Genomic DNA, 20,865 nt, shown 5'->3' with positions numbered 1-20,865 from the left:
CACTGGTAAAGCAATGTGAGAAAAATGAATTCCTTGTCCATTTATGTAGCTCAGTTTTTTCTATTTACCAATCTGTTTTTCATTTGGCGAAAGTAGTATCCATAGAAGAAATGAATTTAAAATAATTACATATTTTGAATTTTGAAAATAAAATCTGTGTGGATGAACCTCTAGTTTATAAAGGAAATACTTTTGAAACATACTTTGAAAAAGAGTAATTGGCTTATTGAAGATGTCATGCTTCTGTTATTATTTGAGAATGGAATAATTTCTGTTATCCAGAATGGAATAACGTCACGTGTGTGATGAAGTGTAACGAGGTGAGTGATGTAGGCATTGCAACCTAACATTAGGCTGCTGTCTAAGAGTTGCTTGTGTACATGCACTGTGATTCTGTGACAATTGATCTGATAACTGACTAATGGACAGATAGCATATACAGTTGTAGATACACTGAACAAAGGAATGATCCAGACTACATGAGATGTCATCACACTACTCAGAATTACATATGTTTGAACTGTTTCTTTCTGGAATATTGCTTTTAATATTTTTGGACATGGATGACTGCAGATAGCTGGGAACACAGAAAATAAAACCGTCCATAAAAGATGCTACTATAGTTGCATTGTTAACAAGCAAATACTCAGAAACATAAGCATTTATATAGGCATAAAAAGTGATTATTCAAACTGATATTTTCATCAGTTGAATAAATATAGTTTACACTATATTAGTAAACTGGATCAAAAAAAAAAAAAACCACCTGGGCTCAGCACAGTAGCTCTGTTGATATGCGGGAACTATGTTGATATGCAACTGTATAAATGGAATTTAGCAATATAGCATTAAATGACAAAAATAAGCTCAAAAAGGTTATTAGATGCTTCTTTGTCATCAATATTTAAAAATGAAAATATAGTGAGGTACTAGTAAATGAGTTGTTGAGTCAGTGAATGGGCCTTTCTATCAAATAAATATAATTTTTAATTCGTGTATTTTTATGCAGAGTCCCAAGGCTATGGGCCGTCCTCAACTGCCTTCCCAGGCCACTAGCATGGAGCTGGATGGGAAGTGGGGCTTCTGGGACACGAACTGGTGTCCATATGAGATTCCAGTACGTTCAAGACGAGGACTTAAGCTGCCAGGCTACTGCGCTGGGCCCTTTTATAAAAGATTTATTTATTATATTTTATTGGAAAGTCAGATATACAGAGAGAAGGAAAGACAGAGAGGAAGAGTGTTTCTTAATTCTTGAATACTTTTAACTTGACCCAGCTCTGCTTCCAGTTTTCTGATTGTTTCTTCCTGGTGACAAGAAATATCTTCCAATTCTGAGATTCTTTCTTCTATCTCATTCATTCTATTATTGAGATTTTTCCCTGAATTTTTATTTTGCTTTATTGCATCCTTCATTTCTAATAATTCAGCTTGATTTTGTTTCATTGTTGCTATTTCCTGGGTGACATATTTCTCTAATTCCTTGATCTCTTATATATGCTGCTTGTTGTTGATAAGAAGCTTTTTCATGAGCTTTATAAATTCTGTGTTCCCCATTTTATTAATGTATTCCTCAGTTAACTCTGAGCTTGCTCCTTTGCAGGGGAATCTTCAGTAACAATTCATTGTCACTTTGTCTCTTGGTCTTAATCATTCTACTTCTGTTTAACAGATTCTTCTCCTTAGGACAGGTTTCTAAGCTGTGGCACCCACAGGCCTACTGTTGAATTTTACCTATTGCGTTTGGTACCCAGTTCTTTGTTTGCAGTCACTTGTGCCACTCCCTCCAGCTAGTTCCAGGTCTGGTCCCTTGTGTTAGGCTTTCACCGCAGTCTCCATAGCCCCAGCTCCTACCTCACCACTTTCCACCTACTGTGATAACTTACTGAGACTGCACCGTTGTCTGTACAACCTTCTCCCACTTCCAGTTCAAGCAGTTCCCAGGATTAGGGAGACACCAGTTGTCCTAAATAGGTTATTGGTGGTGGTGATCTTGCCAGAACCTGTTGGCCATTAGGTCTGAGGGCCACATGGATTTGTTTTGACCCATAGGATACCAAAGTCCATATTATTTTCCCTGTGGGACCAGTGCAATGCACTAAACTGAAAGTGGGTTCGCTCCCAGTATAAACACAAGCTCATGTTGTCCTTGCAGTCTCGTAGCCTTTGCCACCCTGTACAAAATGGCACCTGATGAGCCATTCATGAAGTGTTTTCTCTGCTGGCCATTAGGTCTAAGGTCCACCTGGACCTATTTTGGGTGGACCCTGTAAAATACCACGTTGGTGCAATGCACTGAGCCAGAAATGAGTTCATTCCCAGCTTAGTGCCTGTACAGTCCTGTCCCAGAGCCTTTGCCTCTCTAGGTAAAATGTGGCACCCGATGTGGCTTTGGTGGGGTTCATGGCTGTGAAATCCACCCTGTTCCAGCACCACCTGTTTGGTGTCTGCTGCCCCCCCTATGCTCCTGGTCAAATCAAACAAATCAGCCAGATAGCAGTTCCTTTTCGTGGGCTCACCTGCTGAGCTCCCCATGAACCTCCTTTCCCACCTGCTTGCTGGTAGAGCTCTGGCCACTGGTGGATTGCAGACGGCAGCTTACTGAAAGCTGCTGGAGTATCTGGTCATTGCAACAACACACCATTGTCTCCACTGCTTTCCCATGTCCATTAGTTTCCAGGTGTCCCTCTGCCATTGACCTGTCCTCTCCTATCTCCTGGAATGTGTCCTCTGCTTAACTCTGGCTAATGATTGTCCATCTGTTTAAACATGTCCCTACCCTATTCTGCCATCTTGATTCTCTGATGTATCTGTTTCTTTATCCACTCCTGTTTTGACAAGCATCTGGGTTCTTTGCATGTCTTTGCTATTGCAAATTGTGCTGCTACAAATATAGGATTACAGATCCCTTTCTCAGATTCATATTTCATTTCCTTTGAATATATTCATAGAAGTAGGATAGCTGGGTCATATGACAGATCAATTTTCAGTTCTCATAGCACTCTGCTTTCTGATTTCCATAGTGATTGTACTACTAGCCTGCACTCCCACAATGTAGGCCAATCTCACTGGAGTTAGGTGAAACCTCAATGTTGTTTTCATTTATATTTCCTGACTACTGGGAGCCTGAATAGTTTTTCATGTCTATTAGCCATTTGAATTTATTCTTTTGAAAAATGTTCTTTTCCCTTACCCATTTCTCCATGGGGTTTGCAGTTGAGTTTCTGAAGCTCTTTATAAATCCTTAATATTATAGCCATATTGATTATGTAGTGTGCAAAACCCATTCTGTTGGTTGCTTCTTCACTTTGTTAATAGTTTCCTTTGCTGTACAGAAGCTTTTTAGCGTACAATTTCACTGTAGTTCTTAGAGAAATTTGCTAATCCCTTGTTTTAGCCATGAATCTCAAATGGAGTAGTACCAATGCCCAGCTTAAGTAGGTTTTAAAATTTTGTGTTTTCCACTAGATTCTGTCTTAGAGAACAAACATTATTTACATCTTTGTTTTTGTATTTTGTGAAATAATAAGTAATAAGTTTTGTGCTTATCAGTACCCTCAGAATAGGCTCCACATCAGGGACCCCAGAATGACATTGAGTGGCCATCCCACGTCCTTGACTGGTGTGGTTAAGCTACAGGGAGTGGCTCTCTTCTCCTCTCTCTCTCTTGCCTTTCCCCAAAACAGGAAGAATGGGAAGATTGGAAACAGTTGTCTGAACTTTACCCCATTCCTCAACCATTCACATCCTAATCCATGGCTTACACAGACATACATCCTCCTCAACCATGTAAACATTATCAGAACTAAATCTATTAAAAATAAAATAAATGTGGTACTTATCTTCCCTTTTAATTTTTAGTTATAATCAACACGAATGCCAAATGCTTCTAAATGCCACTATACTGTGCTAATGTTCTGGTAATATTTCAACATCTACATTTTTGTTTGGATGTTGCAGGTCATGGGAGACAATCTGTTGCTGTCGTCTGTCTTTCAGTTCTCTAGGAAAATAAGACAATCGATAGATCAAACAGCCGGAAAGATCAGGTATTTATGACCCCTTGCCTATGTGAACAGCCATCTGTTCCTCTTTTCCAAGCCTGCTATCACAGCTTTTAGAAACCAGAGAAGTCAGTGAAACTGAATCTGATGGCTGCCACTGCTTTGCTCTTTACTTTTTAAAGGTAATAACTATATGCTAAACATGCATGCTGGGCAATCGACTCTTTATAATTGAGAATAAATAGCTATAATTGCTTGGATTAAATTTATTATTAGCCATATATGTTTTTGCTTGTCTGTGAAATAATATTTGAAGTTAAGAGACTTTTAGGGCTTCTTTTAGAAGACCTCAAATTCTAGCAAAGTGAACAATATGAAGCTCTTCTATCAATCAACTGATTGAGCAGCTCCTTGCAAATGAAAATGCAGTATAAGCTTCATTTTTAGTTTTGCGTTAAAAAGTACTTATTTCTATATGTTGACATTGAAAGTCATTGACATCAAAGACATTGAAAGTATGTAGCCTGGTGGCTAAGGAGGCTTCCATCCCCCACTGGCATGCCTTCTCTTGGATTCCTGGCTCTGGCTTCTGATCCCAGCTTCCTGTCAGTGCCCAACCTGGGAGGCATCAGTGTGACTATTCTTCCTATCTCCTGGCTCCGGCTTCAGTTCAGCCTTAACCATTGCATTGTATCCACTGGGATGGTGAACCAGAAGATCAGAGCTGTCTCACACATGTGTACTCTCTCGCTCGCTCTATTTTCTTGCCCCTCAAATAAATAAAAAACATAAGTTTTTAAAAATGAAATTGTAATGCAATTACATTATTCAAAAGAAGCCATTAAGTTAATTTTTTCAAATGTTGTTTCAAAAGTATTTAAAATATATATTATGTTATGCTTTTAAAATGCCATCTTAAAATGGTTTCAGTTACTAAAAAGCAGGTTATATCATCTTTCAGTCAAAATTAGAAGGAAACTTAGAAGGCTTATCTAGATAGCTAAATTTTACATGACCTGTAGAAAAGGATTGGACTTTCTTCCTGTATCTTGACATCATGTCTTTATATTCCTAAAAATATAACTGAGTCTCTCCTCATTTTGCTACTTTGAAAAAGAATGACCAGCTGAGGACGTTGATTAAATAATTATTATCTCAAAATTCACAGAACTTAGAAAAAATTTAAATGCGTGAAAATACTTGAGTAGAGTAATGTTTAAACAGAATGTTTGCCTTCAGTTTGAGTGTTGAGTTTTGCAGTGTGTAATAAACCATGGCAGCCTTTATAGAATAAGGAGAATAAAAAATGTGTCTATTATTGTCTCCTATCTGGTTAACAAGATGAGGCACATGTGCAACCAAGTGAGGCACACAAGGTCATGTGTGAGGTTAGAGGACCGCCACCGGCAGTCAGGATCACTTCTCTGTAGGATGACTAAAAAAGGCTTAGGGGGAAAAGGGAATATTTTATTCAAAGGTAGGCATAATTTTTCATCTTCAAATATAAATGATAGAGGCCTGGACTTTCTGCATGGGAAGCTCCAGGGTAATTTGAAGAACAGCTAGTCTCTAAAACTCTGTGCCGGAAATTACAAATATAAATGTCTACTGGGCTCAATCTAAAGGAATGAATATTTAAGCTCTTTCAGTTCTTCTTATGGATTAAATTTTAAATGTTTGTACAAGAACTGCTGTGTTTCAGAGTTCTTATTTTATTCTATGTAGAAGAAATACCAAATTATGCAGATGCACAAGTCTCTCATAGAATGTGTATTTGCAAGTAACATATACACGTCTTCCTGTTTATTTTAGATCACCTCTAGGTTAATATCATATGTGAGTCTTACTCTGTGTTAATCAGTGTTACTTCACACTTACCTGTACCTAATGTAACAAGAACTTGTGATGTAATTAATTAATCAACCATCCACAAGAGGTTGATTGTTTATAATCACCTCAGAGAGTCAGTGTCCCCTCTGTCACTGTTATTGGTACTGCCCATAAACAACAAAGACCTAATCCTCACTGTACCTACATTAGGGCCTCAGGATACAAGAATTAACTTAAAACGAAATGTTAGTCTTCTACATGGCTGGGAGACACTCCAGAGGAAGCATGATGGACTTGGAAAAATTCATGATGGTCACACATTATGAACCTAGAGGAGAGAAAAGAGTGGAGGGGAGAGAATTTAGAAGAGGGGGAGGAGAGCCCACTGCCAACTAAATTGTATCAAAAAAACAATAAAAGAAATCACCTCTAGGTTGCTCATACCACCTCATTTAAGGTAGATGCTCTATAAATCATTATTATAGCATATTGTTTAGGAAAGAATGACCAGGGAGAAAGTCTAGACATGTTCACCATTTTTCAAAACATTTTAATTAGTGATTGATTCAATCCTGGATGTGGCCCCGTGGATCCGAAGAGCTATTATTTCTTTTACCAGTCCTAATGTTGCAAGAACTCTCCCACAAAAACCATAATAATTTTCATAAGCAAATTTTTAATACTGTAGTGATTCGGATAACAGGAAAATGGTGAGGAATGTTTAGTCTTTTGACCTCTGAGTATTTAATAAGACCATCTTTAAAAATTTTTATTAGCAATAATTGTATATATTTTTGCTTCGCTGTGAGATTTCAACCCATGTATACAACTTGTACTGATCAGAACAGAATAATTAGCAATTCCACTTTAGCAGTACTTTATCATTGGAAGTTTGGAGTTTCTTTTGTCTTCTTGATCATACAGCATGTACCAGGATATTGTGAACTACTGTTTCTCACTGATGTGTAACACTAAGAATTTATTCCTTCAGTCTGATTCTAATTTGGAACCTATTATTTAACTTCTCTCTCCACCCCTTCCAGCCTTTGGTAACCACTGTGTTCAGATCAAGGAGTTTTTTTTTTTTTTTTTTCTGCCTCATGTAAAAGAGAACGTGCACTATTTGTCTTTGACTAGCTTGTTTCACTTACCTTCATCCCTGATTCTATTTACATTATTGCTGCCTTTAGTGTAGCTATTTGTAATTGAAATTATTCTAGGCTTGATATGATCTTGATAACTGTTTCTAAGTAAGATGTTTTTAAATTATGTATCTTTAAAAAGTAAGATGAATCTAGTATATTGACACTGTAAGGAAATACCTGTAAGAATATTCACTTAGTTTGCTTCTTAAATACTAAACAACTTCCAGTAGTTTTAATTCACTCCCTTAATGAAGTACTCTGTCATTGTTTACGTAAAGCAGTTAAAGTAGATTTCCAGATGACTCAATGAAAGAATTTAAAAGAAAACCAAAAGGCAGCAAGTATTTCTAAAACTACTGAATCATGTCTCCTAGATTCCAGAGTGTTAGAGAGTGCATCACATGTGAAAGACAAATAAAAATTTTGTGATAATTTGCAAGTTAAGAATATTGAATTTGGCTTCTAATTTAGAATATATCATGGGTAATTTCTTACCAATAATTTATGGGCAGTTTCAATGAAAAGATTATAATCTAATTTTTAATATCTTAGTTGGTACAATTTCACTAATGTGAATTAAAGTTTTAAAAGAAAACCAGAGACCAGTGCTGTTGTATAGTAAGCTAAGCAACCACCTGCAGCACCAACATCCCATATGGGTTCAAGTTCGTGTCCCGACTGCTCCACTTCTGATCAAGCTCTTTTATTATGGCCTGGGATGGCATCACAAGCTGGCTCAAATGCTTTGGCCCCTCTATCTTGTGGGAGATCCAGAAGAAGCTGTTGGCTTATGGCTCCTGGTTTCATTGTGACCCAGCTATAGCCATGTGGCCAATTGGGGATTGAACCAACGGATGGAAGATCTTTCTCTCAGTCTGTCCATCTCTCTATAACTCTGCCTTTCAAACAAAAAATAAAATAAATTTAAATAAATAAATAAAAGCGCACTAGGTACTGCCAATTTGCAATCTTTAAAAGAATATTCACCTTTTGTTCAGTTAGGTGCTTAGCCTATTTCACAAGTCTTAAAAAAATAATTGTTCCTAGTTAATTCAGCCTATTTTCACCTCAGAATGCCTATGCTGCTTGTATTCCATCAAGAAGTTGCATTTTCTTTGCAAGAGACAGTTATAGTATTAATTGCAAATATTAGGTACAGTTGTGGGATTATATCAGCATGTATGTTTGTTTTATATTAGTATAAAAAAAATGAGAAGCGTTAAAGGGTTTATATATTAGTGTATTAATGCCTGTTACTTTTTAAATACAGATCTCTCACATACTTAAATCATTAATAATACTGGCACAGTATTTAATTTTAATTCATGTAGTGGTTCTTTCTCCTTGTGTAGCTTTGAAAAGATGCATTGTTTTTGGTGCTATCATTAACAAAATATAGGAAGTTTTAAAATGTGAAAAGTAAAATGCTTATTTTTTACATTTTGTAGAATATTATTTAAGGACAAAGATCGGAATTGGGATGAAATAGAAAGCAAGTTAAGAGCTGAAAGTGAAGTCCCTATTGTGAAAACCTCAAGCATGGTATGAGGATTTTTTTTTTGAAGATTAATTATTTAATAACAGAACTTTGCGTAAAGGAAAAGATAACATTTCTTTTTAATCTGTTTGTTGATATACTGTTGTAAGAGAATAGATAAATGCACAGATTCGGAAAATTGTTCTACTTTAAGCTGATCTAACAGGAGTCCCAAATGTTGGTCGTTTCCAAGTTGCTCTGCTTATGGAATACTTCTCAATTTTGCAGTAACAGCTGAGCTTAGATATTAAGTTGACATGAATTGTTGCATTTACTTACTACAGAGCTTGTCCTCTTTTTAAAGAGTTTGTAAAAATTTGCGTTGTTGGAATGTAATCCTAGCATATTAAGATTGCAGTTTATATACCTTTAAAAAGAAAATGCTCAGTGTTTCAAAGTTATTGCAATATTGATCACTATCGACATTCCAGAGTCTGCATATTGTGCAGGTTGAATATCCCTTATCTGAAATGCAGCATTCCATATCTTAGAGGTTTTGGATTTTCGGGTCCCCACACTATATCATTCCTCAGAGTGTCTGGGCTTGGGATCGTGCACGGACTATATCCAAATCCCATTCATTTCTCTTTTTGCAGTGTGTGGATTAGTGCTGCTATCCTACAGCAGATAACCTGTTACTATGCCATCATTATCATTTTAAAAAGTTACTCAGTTTCATTATTAGTGGTTTTTAAAATTTAAGTCTTATTCACTGATTGTCAGAATTTCATACCATGCTGCTTTAAAAAAAATACAGTATCACGTAGGTAATGTTAAATGCCCAAATAAGATGAAAGTAGGATTCATTTTTTATCAAATGAAAATGTTCTAAAGCAAGCTAATTTTTGTTATTGTTTTCCCTGCAGGAAATTTCTTCAATTTTACAGGAGCTGAAAAGAGTTGAAAAGCAGCTACAAGGTAAATTTTCTACTGAACTGGTACAGAGAGTTGGCATTTTATAATAGCTACATTTTATGGGTATTCCTCACAATATTCATTTTATTTTATTAACTATAATGACATGTGAAAAGTATGAATATACTTTCAGTGTACATAAACCACTTATTTTTTTGTAAGATTTATTTATATATTTGAGGAAGTTACAGACAGAGTGGGAGATAGAAAGGGAGGAAAAGACATAGCTTCTATCTGCTGTTCCCTTCCCAAAATGACTGTAATGGCTGGAACTGGGCCAGGTTAAAGGGCCAAGAACTTGGGGTCTCAGGGAGGTTGCAGAAACCCAAGCACATGGACCATTTTCTTTCTTTTTTGAAATAATTGTTTAAAATTGTTTTCCATTTTATGGTTTGTATGTGTAGGGATGCTTCCCTTTCCCTCATTTTCCCCCCTCATCACCTCCCTTCTCCCTGCCCCACTGTTCCCTGTATTTTACAGTAATAAAGTCCTTCAGCTGGAGTCTCTACTCCAGCATTCTTTTTACGTGTGTCATGACATTGTAGATATAAGCAGTGGTAGAGTCTAGCATTTTGTTGTCAAGGTATATATGACAGTTTTATTGGGGTCTACTTTTGTTCAGGAGTAGAGATGTGTACTGCATGCGTCTTTGTTTCCCAGTGCTCTAAATGGACCATTTTCTGATACTTTCCCTGGTACGTTAACCAAGGAGCTGGATTAGAAATTGAGCAGCCAAGACTCAGACAGGCTCTCATGTAGGATACTGGCATTGTGCTACAACTCCATCCCCTCAGATTTCTTATGAAAATAAAATTATACAAACCTGATATAAAAACTTAAAAATATTTAGTGTTTGTAATTGATAATAATAAGCTAGGTGCTATAAACTAATTATAATGATTATAAATAATATAAAATTAGGAAGTATATATATAGTTTAAAATCTTTGATAATTAGTATTATTTAATTTGACAGTTCTTAAACTGGTGGTGTGACCTCAGATGTACATATATTCTATGACAAATAATAGTTGCTTGGACCACAAGAAAGGAGTGTATCTTAGCTTTGGGGACCAGAAGGAGAAGAAAATGAAGCAGCCTTTGTTTGGCTCCTGAATTTTGCCACCTCAACTTGACAGACTTTGGTTTGGTTCCTGGGAAATCCAGGTCATGTATAAATGATTGTGTGTATCTTGGCCCAGTAAGTAGGACTGAGTCAACTGTTAATTCCTCTCAGTCTTTGTTGAATAATCATAGGCGTACTATGCAAGTACTGCCTAATCCTTAACCTTTATTCAGTACTGCATATCTAAGGGTTATGTATCTCTCAAGCAGAAGTTGCTTGCTAACACAATTTGTGAGCTGGTAGAATAAGGGTATATTTTTAAGTGATTGTTGGATCTATAGTGCCTCCTTCTGCCAACTCCCTACTTTGTCCAATAGCAAGGTGAAAATCACTGAGAACTTTCCTGCTCAAAGAAATTTTATATTGAAAGCTGAACTGCAACTGGTTCCTTTCATTGTCATGGCAATGTATGTTCAGCCTGCTGGGACTGCCCCTGGATATTACTGAGACACGGACCATCATAGGTCGGTGGTGCACAAATACAGTGGATACCCTAGACTCTCCCAGGGTCTATGACAACATGTTACAATATATTTAAAGCATGCTAATGTTTCTCTGGCCTCCCCAGCCTCCAGGATACTCTGAACGTTGTCTTAGCTGTTAACCCACAATTCTTTGATTGGTTAATAGGATAAGGGGTGTTTATTAAAAATAGCAACTAACATTTTTTTACTATCTCCTCATAATAATGAAAATCAGTTTTTTTTAAAAATTGTGTTTCTGGAGTTCCACATACTAGTCTTAATCTCAAAAATGCCCACAAATGACTTATAAGACCAGGTATTTGAGATTGTTTAATATACAATCAGTCATAGAATTATTAAGAGTGAGATTTTGAGTACAGTATTGGAAAGATTGGATTCATTTAAAATCACACAAACACACTGTTAATTGAACTATCCAAACTACCTAAAGTTCATATTCAAATTTAACTGCATGGTTTAAAACTATGTCCTATGCCTTTTAGATTTTAATTGCACTCCTCTTTCTTTTTGTTTTCTCCAGCAATCAATGCTATGATTGACCCGGATGGAACTTTGGAGGCTCTGAATAACATGGGATTTCCCAATGCCATCTTGCCATCTCCACCAAAACAGAAAACCAGTCCTGTGAACAACCACAGCAGCCCCGGTCAGACACCAACACTTTGCCAACCAGAAGCTAGGGCTGTTCATCCTGCTGCTATGTCAGCTTCAGCAGAATTTGAGAATGCCGAATCTGAGGCTGACTTCAGTATACATTTCAACAGGTTCAACCCTGATGGGGAAGAGGAAGATGTTACAGTACAGGAATGACTTTCTCTTGATTGTTAAAAAAAAAAAAAAAATGACCTGTGGATTGACTAGGAAATTGGAAGCAGTGTAGTGTTGACTTACACAAAACAAGACAGCTTGGTGAAACTACAATTTGTTATCCCTGTCTTCTTAATTTTATTTATTTATTTTTTACCTATAGCGTGATGCCATATCAATCTTTTCAAACCATTTAAATACCCATTTGATGCACACATAGGAGAAAGCAGACTGTTCAGTTTCACCTTCTGTAGTTTTATGATATTCAAAATGGTGTTATGTCATTGTATCCTTTCCCTTCATAGACCTTTGTCTTTCTTTTAAGCCATGCTGTGACCTACAGACAAACTAAAAACTATCCACCATTTCTGAACCCCCAAGTCTCCTGTGCCAAGCTGCTCCTTGAAATGGACTTCCACTTCATCTGTACAGATTTGTTAAACCATTGTATTTGCTTCTTAATAATAGGATTTATATTAGTACTCATTATCACTGGACACAGTGACATAATACTCGCCACAGTAAAGCAGACCTTTCACAAGAATCATTCTGTGTCCTAAAATTTTCCAACATAGCTGTGATTTATATAACTCTGTTGTTTCGTAAATTGTCTTGGGGTTTACGGAGATTAACTATTATGTTTGCACTAAGATTTACTGGGAGTGGTAGGTGGACATAATGATATATCAATAAGGACTAACCATCTTCTTTGTACATAGTCAGTTGATAATACTGTATTTGTTTTAATCCCACAGTGTTTTACTCCACTTTCCAAAAGGTGAATTTGGCACTTTTTTTCAAATTTTTAATGGACATAAGATTTTGTCTCTCATTTTAGGTTCAATGATAACTAGAAAGATTAAACTAGACAGATAGTTCAGGTGGAGTATATTTTTAAAGCTAAGAACATGTATATTGGTCCTGTGTTACCAAGTTTATATGTGACATTTGGAAAGAAAAAAAAAATCCCTTGAAATGATCATGAGGTTAAAATTTTCTTCATTAGGACACTTGGAGGACCAGTAGTCATAAGATTAGTTGGTAGTTTGACTCCCAAGCAATGAATTTCTTCTGTGTGTTTCCCTGTAGGACCCAGTAATAATGTCTCAGAATAGCACATTTCTAAGGACCCTGCAAGACAAAGGCTTTGGACCTGTGCTACTGAACAGGAAGCCTGGGAGAAGTATCCTCTGTAAGCTCTTTTTTTCCCCCCAGTAAGTTCACTTTTGGATAAGTCTAAAAAGAAAATATTTATCTTTGTGTTTCCAGAACACTATAATTTGGATGAATCTTAATTAAATATTATTAGACCTGTATTTTCCCCTTGACTCCAGCAGTCTATAAAATGAAACTGCAACTGTAATGAAATGATCTTCAACCTTTCAGCAATAATCCTGTGCACATGTGTTTTAAGAAACAAAGTAACTACATGTCAAAACTTTACAGGATTTAAGAAGCCCTGTACTGTTGGACCAGTTAACAGAGATGCAACAAACCTTCTTTTGTAGAGATGTAAAAACAAGTCTGTTATATAATGGATCTCATATTTTTTTTAATTAAAAACAAAATAAATGAACTCTCCTCCTTGTAAAGGTAAATTTCCCATTCTATCTATAAAGATAGAGTTTAAAAAGGGCCTAAGAAGCATAAATTAAAAAATATAAATGCTCTGATGAAATGAATGAAACAATACAGGGTAGATCCATTTGAAGAAAAGTTGTTCAAAATAGTCACCATCATTCCTCCTTTTATTTAAAGTTTGGGTACTGATTATATCCATGTGGAAAATGAAAGGTAAGGAATTTAGGAAAACATTAGCATCTGCTCTACTTACATTATTGTTTAAGTGTTACACAGTTTTGTTCAGTTATAAACATTTGGCCTTTTACTATGTTATTTTTATTTTGTATGAATACATTATTCTCCTTATTTATTTTTGTTACATTTATTACTTATGTTATTTTGTTATGCATTTTCAACTCCCATTTTTAAATAAAGTGTTTCTGGAACTTTATACAATGTACATTTTATTTATTTTATCATCTGGCTTGCTAATGCTTCATCAATTTGCCAAGTTAACTCTTTATATACAGTTGTCCCAGGCTTAACAGGGGAATCTTCTAACACGTAATCGTGTAAGAACTCATATATTTTAATTAAAGAAAAAGTTTCTTAATAAGTTATAGTAAATATAATTCGCTTGGCTTAAACTTTATTGTGTATATATAAGGTCTTTATTTTTAGACACTTTTTATCTTCAGAAATCTTTACGACAGTGATATATTTTGGGAACAGAGTTGAAATTTTAAATGTCTAGAATAGCTTAAGTTTCTGAACTGTTAATTTAGACTAGATTTCTTTCTTTATGATTATCTTGAATGTCTTCGTACATACAATTCAACATTCTGAGTTTCACAGCCTGGCCACTTGAAACTTTCAATTACTGTCCCTTTCCTAAAGTTCAACTGTGTACCCAGATACAGTTTTTGCCACTGTTTACATGTTTTTGGCCAGCTTTAACTTTTCATCCCCTGGTACTTTTGTGTCTTGCTCCCTCCTTCTCCTGCTTATCCACAGCCCTTATATTCTTCAAGGTCCTGCCAGCCGAGGAGGGCATCTCCCTTGCTTGAGTGTACCACAGCTGAAGGGTGGACCACCTGCTCCAAGGCGGGGCCACAGCTTGCATTTTCTCTTCTCTTGCCCCACAGCATTCAGTCACGAGAAAAATCTTCATTGCCTAGACAGATCTTTCACCTTGAACATTTTTGTGTCGTTTTGCTACCTTCATTTTTCCTTGGATTTGCTTGCCGTATCTCTTTGCCTGACAATATTGGTAGCGTTTGAAAATGAAACCAATGTAGAAGCTTCAGAATCAAACTCATTCCCTGTTAGCTATGAATGCACTTCTCCATCTTTTCTGATCTGCCCAATCAGAGCATCTTTATTATCTAAATCCCTGGTAGTCCAGGTGGCCTGTGACCTTATGAAATGGTTTTTCAGAAAACTATCTCTAGTACTTTGTCATATAAAATTTACCTCTTATTTATATCCTGTGGACTCAACATAGCCCAGGTCAGATCTATTTAACAAAGAAGTAGTAATTCCCTAATATAGACCAGGTACTTTTTCACACACTAAGATTCCTGGAAAGGAACATGAACAAGCCATCGCTGTCACAGATCTTAGAGTCTCTAGGAGGGAAACATAATAAAAACATAATAAAAACTGTAAAGAAATAGTGAGATCATTGTAGACTGAATTCTTTACAAGTGTATCTTGAGAATTAGGAGATTCTTGAAAGTACCAAATGCTCAATCCATGTTGATCTAACTAAGCACATTATTTTTTAGTTAGTTTAAAGAACTTTCTGTGTTCTGCCTCCAATCTCCCTTTTCCCCTTGGCTTTCCTACTCCTTCCCTATTTGCTGTAGCTAGGTGCATAGTCTGTTGATTCATGTGAAAATCATGTTCATTTGGCTACATATTTTAATGCTAGATTTTACATAGGAGAGAAGAGACTCTTCCCCTGCTGTGCTTCTGCTACCAGAAACCTGAGACACCTCTGGCAGCCAAATTCTGGCTAAAATTGCACACACAAGTTGCTCAGAAAATGGCTGCCAAGCATTTTCTAGTTTGGAGGAAATCCATGTTTGGTTTTTGTGTAGCGTAGGATATTGAGATGACTAGCAGAATGGGAGTCCTACCTAGGAGTACCTGAGCTCCAGCTGTCAATTCAGTTTTGCCTTTCTTGAGCCAGCCTAAAAGAGTTCCTATTCCTTCCTCCCCTCTGAGTTTAGTTAGCTTCCTTCCTTGCTTCTTTTCTTGGTTCCTGACCATAGGAAAAACTGCCTGCTGGCCCCATTCTATCTTATGTGACAGTTTGCCACTTTGAACCAATTTTTACTGAATGCTTAGTACTGTTTATACTACTGTTGTAAATACCACAATGTACAGCAGACATTTATTAACTGAAGTTTTTGGGTGTTTTAAATATTATAATTAATACTATAAGTTTAACCTTGAAAGTTGAACATCTTAATTTCAAGGCATGCTATATTAAATCTAAAAATGTTAGACATCATATATACAATACCTCATCCATATTTGAGGTATTAGAGGAATAAATACAAGGGCATCTCAGAAAGGTAATGGAAAGATAGAACTATAGATTATTTTGGTGAAAACTGTATTTGAAATTCATGTCTATTTTTTTTGTAACACATCTTTTCCATGATCTTTTTGAAGATCCCTCTTTTGAGAATCATATATTAAGTGTTTTAGATATATCATTTCTTTGCATTATGATAAGAATAAATAAGTGACAAACAAGTTGTAATTTTTTTTTTAAAGATTTATTTTGATTACAAAGTCAGATATACAGAGAGGAGGAGAGACCGAGAGAAAGATCTTCCGTCCGATGATTCACTCCCCAAGTGAGCCACAACGGGCCGGTGTGCGCCGATCCAGAAGCCGGGAACCAGGAACCTCTTCCAGGTCTCCCACATGGGTGCAGTGTCCCAATGCATTGGGCTGTCCTCGACTGCTTTCCCAGGCCACAAGCAGGGAGCTGGATGGGAAGTGGAGCCGCCAGGACTAGAACCGGCGCCAAAATGGGATCCCGGGACTTTCAAGGCGAGGACTTTAGCCGCTAGGCCACGCTGCCGGGCCCAAACAAGTTGTAATTTAAGTTATAGGTGAAGGAACTAGTGTTTCCTGACATGAAGAAACTTAACATGGAAGCATAGGGCTGTTTTGACTTGGAAATCCAATTCTTTCTAAACACTTTGCACTGGTTCTCACCAATAGAGAACTGACCGGTTCTGGATAAGCCAGTGATGTGTACCAACTTGCCATTGCTTAGTCCATTGCCATTGACCAATACAGATCCAAACAGCCACTGGGTCTTTTAATTTGCCATTTTTCCTAAGAAATTTCTGTTGTGGCAACAAACAATGACCCATTGTTAGGAATGTCTTTCTAATGTGGGCCATAAATCCCTTGAAAGCATTAAGGTCTCTGTTAGAGATGAATCAACGGAGAACATGAAAGGTCACGTGGAACTGAATTTTTATTATTGTAGCGGGGGGTTCCCATCATCTTGCAGGTTGATGCACCAAAACGAAGAAAGTGACAGTTTTTATACTTTTACAAAAACAGTGCAAGTGGTGGGAAAGCAGTTGCACAGAGCACAGATTAGCTGAGTTTCCACAAGATCAGAGTAGCCCGTAAGTTTTTAGCAAAGGGTAAATAAATAGCTCTCCTGTGGGAAGAAGGAATCAGGCAACATTCCAAGGGACAACAAAACTTTGGACTGTGGGGTCAGGTCTTTGCGTGACTCCAGACCCAGTACAGCCTTGTGTGCACACAAGGTGTCCTCTCCCTTACGTCTCTTGGAATGTCTGCCAGGCATCTGCATCAGCCTCTGTTCTAGAAATCGAGTGTTGAGTGTTTGAGGAAGAATACTAACAAAGACCATGTTGGTTTATGAGCTGGCTGTATTTGTTTTAAAAAAGTAAAACCCCAGGGCTACAAAATGTAAAACTCTTGTGAGTCCAAATTTAAGTTGCGATCAGTGAACTGTTACTAGCTTGTTTGATAGACTACCTGGCTCTGAGCAGGACACATTAAAATGGAGGAAAAAAGTAACTCCGAGCCAAGAGAACAAGACTTGAGATTTTTTTAAAAAACCAACAGTACTTGGCATACCGCAAGAATCAGGACATTCCCAAAGGGGAGAGGAGCATGATCCTAAATTCACACTTGCACCTAAGCTTGAAAATTTTTTGAAAAACAGTTTCATACGGTTAACTGATGTTGAATAAATGTTTGTCAGATGAATGGGTGGTTGGAAAAGGCGTATGCAGCATCCTAACCTCATCTGTGGATTGTGTGCTTGCTTTTATTGCGGAAGCTTCAGGGAGCCCAACTATTAGAGAATCTGGCTACAAGTCATGACGTTTTTCTTTGGATTCTCCTCTAGAAGTGTAAACTTCCTGCAGAATCAGTAATTTCTATGTGGTCTGCCATGATGGTCCCTCCATTGAAGGAGGGGCCAGTAGCCCTGAACATGAATGGCTGGCATGTAGTGAATAAAGAGGGAGCCAAGGAGAGAGTTTACTCTTTCACAGACAACCAAGAAGGTGAGAGGAGATGAATCTATTTTCTCTGAACATTTCTTAACACTTGCTCACGGACCAGGACCCTGGTAATATTTGAGTAATGATTTGTAGGGACTCCTTTGTTTTATCCTTTTTAGTCATCAGATTCAGAGTCTTCTGTGACGAACAGTAGAAAATTGGTGATGGCTTGGGTGTGCCAACAGCATGAAAGCAGATATAAATTTCAGGCAAAGAACCAGGAGTTAATAATATTGGAGCTCGTGGCTAAGAGTGGAAACTGGTACTTGTTCTGAAATACTGCCCTCCTGGAGATAAAATGAAAGTTCTAATTCAGTAGATAGACTACAGAGTTGCCCATAGCTCACTAAATGTACAGTCACCGTAGAGAAATTGATCCATACAATAGAAAATGATTGAGCTGTAAAAAGGTAAGTACTGCTAGATGCTACAACATGAATGAACCCTGAGAAAACAAGGCTTAAGTGAAGGCAGCAAGCCACAAAGGAATGCACTGTGTATGATCCCATTGACATGAAAATAGAATAGTTTGCCTATGACTGCAGGTGAGTGTTTAGGGATTCTGTTTAACGGGTGAGAAGATTTCTTTTTACAATGATAAAATGATTGTGATGATGGTTGCACAGGTATGAAAATATATTAAAACAATTGAATTATACAGTTGAAACAGTTGAATGTATGTATACATACAAATGTATATATATACATATACAGATTTTAAATATATATCACATGTAAAAAAGCTTAACCACAGCTGCACATCGTGAGACATGTAGTTGAGCAATTTTGTTATTGTGCAAACCTAAGTCAATGGTGTAAATACATTTAAGTCAATCACTTGATGTAGTCTCGATGCAATCTAGAGATACAGTAACTCCAAGATGCTTGAGGCTGCTGCTGGCATAGCTGTGTGGCTATCTTACAGTATGTATTAACAAATATAAATATATATGCATACATGTACAAGTATAAAAGCAGTTCACTTCAAATATATTTTTTAAAATTTTATGCCACAATTTAATAGGCACTGGGGTCGTCTGCCTCCTTAAGTTTCCTACCTTCCCCCTGTCCTCCCCTCCAGTCTTAGAATGGGTGTCTTTTGAGTTTTCACAAGTATGTCATGCCACCACTGAGGTGTCTCCCAACAATGCAGATTATCAGCCATTTCACTGTGAGTCCATCGTTGTACTGCATGCATGGAAAATACTTCTGTTTCTACCTATGGACATATTTCTGCCACACTTCCATTACGCACCCCCTTAGGTACAGTCCACCATGGGGAGAAGAATTAGTGATGCTTCAGCCCCATGTAGTTAACAAGCTTGTAACAAAGGTATCAATGTGATGCTAGGGTGGTGAAAAAGAGTGCCCAACATATTTCTGTAGGAACAAATGCTAGTGTGTGTCCCGTGCGGCTCTAATGAAAGTACAATAAGGACTAAATATTTGTTTCTTATGGGCAGTCGCAGTAAGAGTGATAAAAGGGACATTGATAATCTCAGGTGATTATAAGTAATCAAATATAATGCTTTAAAAGCACAGTAAATGCATAAGCTAGTGACATAGGTTAGTAGCTTTAATAATAGTCTCATGATTATATGTGATACATTTTTATATGACTTACCAATACAGCAGGTTTTTCTTTTTTATTATATTTATTTATTTATTTATTTATTACATTGCATTATGTGACACAGTTTCATAGGCTCTGGGATTCGTCCAACCCCTCCCCGTATCCTCCCCCCATGGTGGATTCCTCCTCCTTGTTGCTGTATTACATTTCAAATTCAGTCAAGATTCAAAAAACATAGGAGTAATGCATTGTGCTGTGATGGACACATCACTATACAACCGGAACTTTTAAACTCCATTACAATATTATGGAACCACTGTTGTATATAAAGTTCATCTTTAGCAAAACATCACGTGGCAGAGTGTATGCGCACACACACACACACACAGTGATTTGTATTCCAATAATGCAGTTGCAAAAAAATTAAGAAATGAAAGGAGAATGAGAAAGGAAGAGCATAACGTGTGTCAGGTGAAGCTGCAATAGATTATTGTGACATGGGAAAGGCCACTTTTGCATTTATTCTCATTCCTTGTATACATGTGTCCTATGGGTTTACCTTTGTATTTGGTTTTAACAACTTAATTGCCTTGTCACTTAATGTAGTTAAATAAAGTCTCTCACATGTGTTCTTCAAAAAGAAGAGAATAGAATATTTCTCATGAAGACATCCAGTTTATTAAAATGCGTTATACTAGGGGACCTGGAATCCAGGAAGACGTACTTACCAAAGAATTTTAACATCCTCACTCTAAAATGAAAAGTTCATAGACACTAACACTGTGTTGATCTGTTTTAAACAAGCAAACAAAATTCATTTATTTCGATTAGAAGGGCAGAGTTACAGAGAAAAAAGGAGAGACAGAAATAAGAGATCTTCCGTCTGCTGGTTCTCTTCCTAAATGGCTGCAAAGGCTGCAGCTGGGTTGATCAGGAGCCAGCAGCTTCTGCCAGGTCCCCGACCCATCAGTGCATGGGTGCCTGAACTGAGCCGTCCTCTGCTGCTTTCCCAGGCTCCAAGCAAGGTTCTGGATGGGAAGTAGAGCAGCCAGGACATGAACTGGCACCCATATGGGATGACAGCACCAAAGGTGGGGGCTTAGCCTACTATATCATGATGCTGGCCCCACTCTTATAGTTATTTTTGTGGACAAGCAAGGTAAGTCTGGTGGTCTGGGAGAAAATGCTCTGAAAAAGCAATCGAAGCATGAACATGAGAAGCAGAGTAACAAAAGCTCAGAATGGGGCATCAAATAGTGAAAACGAGTGAAGGCTAGAGATGCGGCATTCACAGGCCCACAACACCA

General features: G+C 37.1%; 1 protein-coding gene across 11 annotated transcripts in view; it reads left to right on the top strand.

The window, feature by feature from the left end:
* Window positions 1–13,862, top strand: part of CEP170 (centrosomal protein 170) — a 115,866-nt gene extending 102,004 nt beyond the window's left edge. For all 11 annotated transcript variants that reach the window (XM_058669409.1, XM_058669405.1, XM_058669400.1 and 8 more), the window contains 4 exons: window positions 3,961–4,049; window positions 8,428–8,521; window positions 9,383–9,434; window positions 11,562–13,862. In XM_058669409.1, coding sequence (XP_058525392.1) covers window positions 3,961–4,049; window positions 8,428–8,521; window positions 9,383–9,434; window positions 11,562–11,851 — 525 coding nt within the window. In that variant the 3' untranslated portion in view covers window positions 11,852–13,862. The remainder of the gene's footprint in view (window positions 1–3,960; window positions 4,050–8,427; window positions 8,522–9,382; window positions 9,435–11,561) is intronic.
* Window positions 13,863–20,865: the final 7,003 nt, after the last annotated feature.

This window comes from Ochotona princeps, chromosome 10 (genome assembly GCF_030435755.1).
Source record: "Ochotona princeps isolate mOchPri1 chromosome 10, mOchPri1.hap1, whole genome shotgun sequence".
Lineage (NCBI taxonomy): Eukaryota > Metazoa > Chordata > Mammalia > Lagomorpha > Ochotonidae > Ochotona > Ochotona princeps.
Note: the sequence above shows the minus strand (reverse complement) of the source record. Positions and strands in the feature narration are given on the sequence as shown.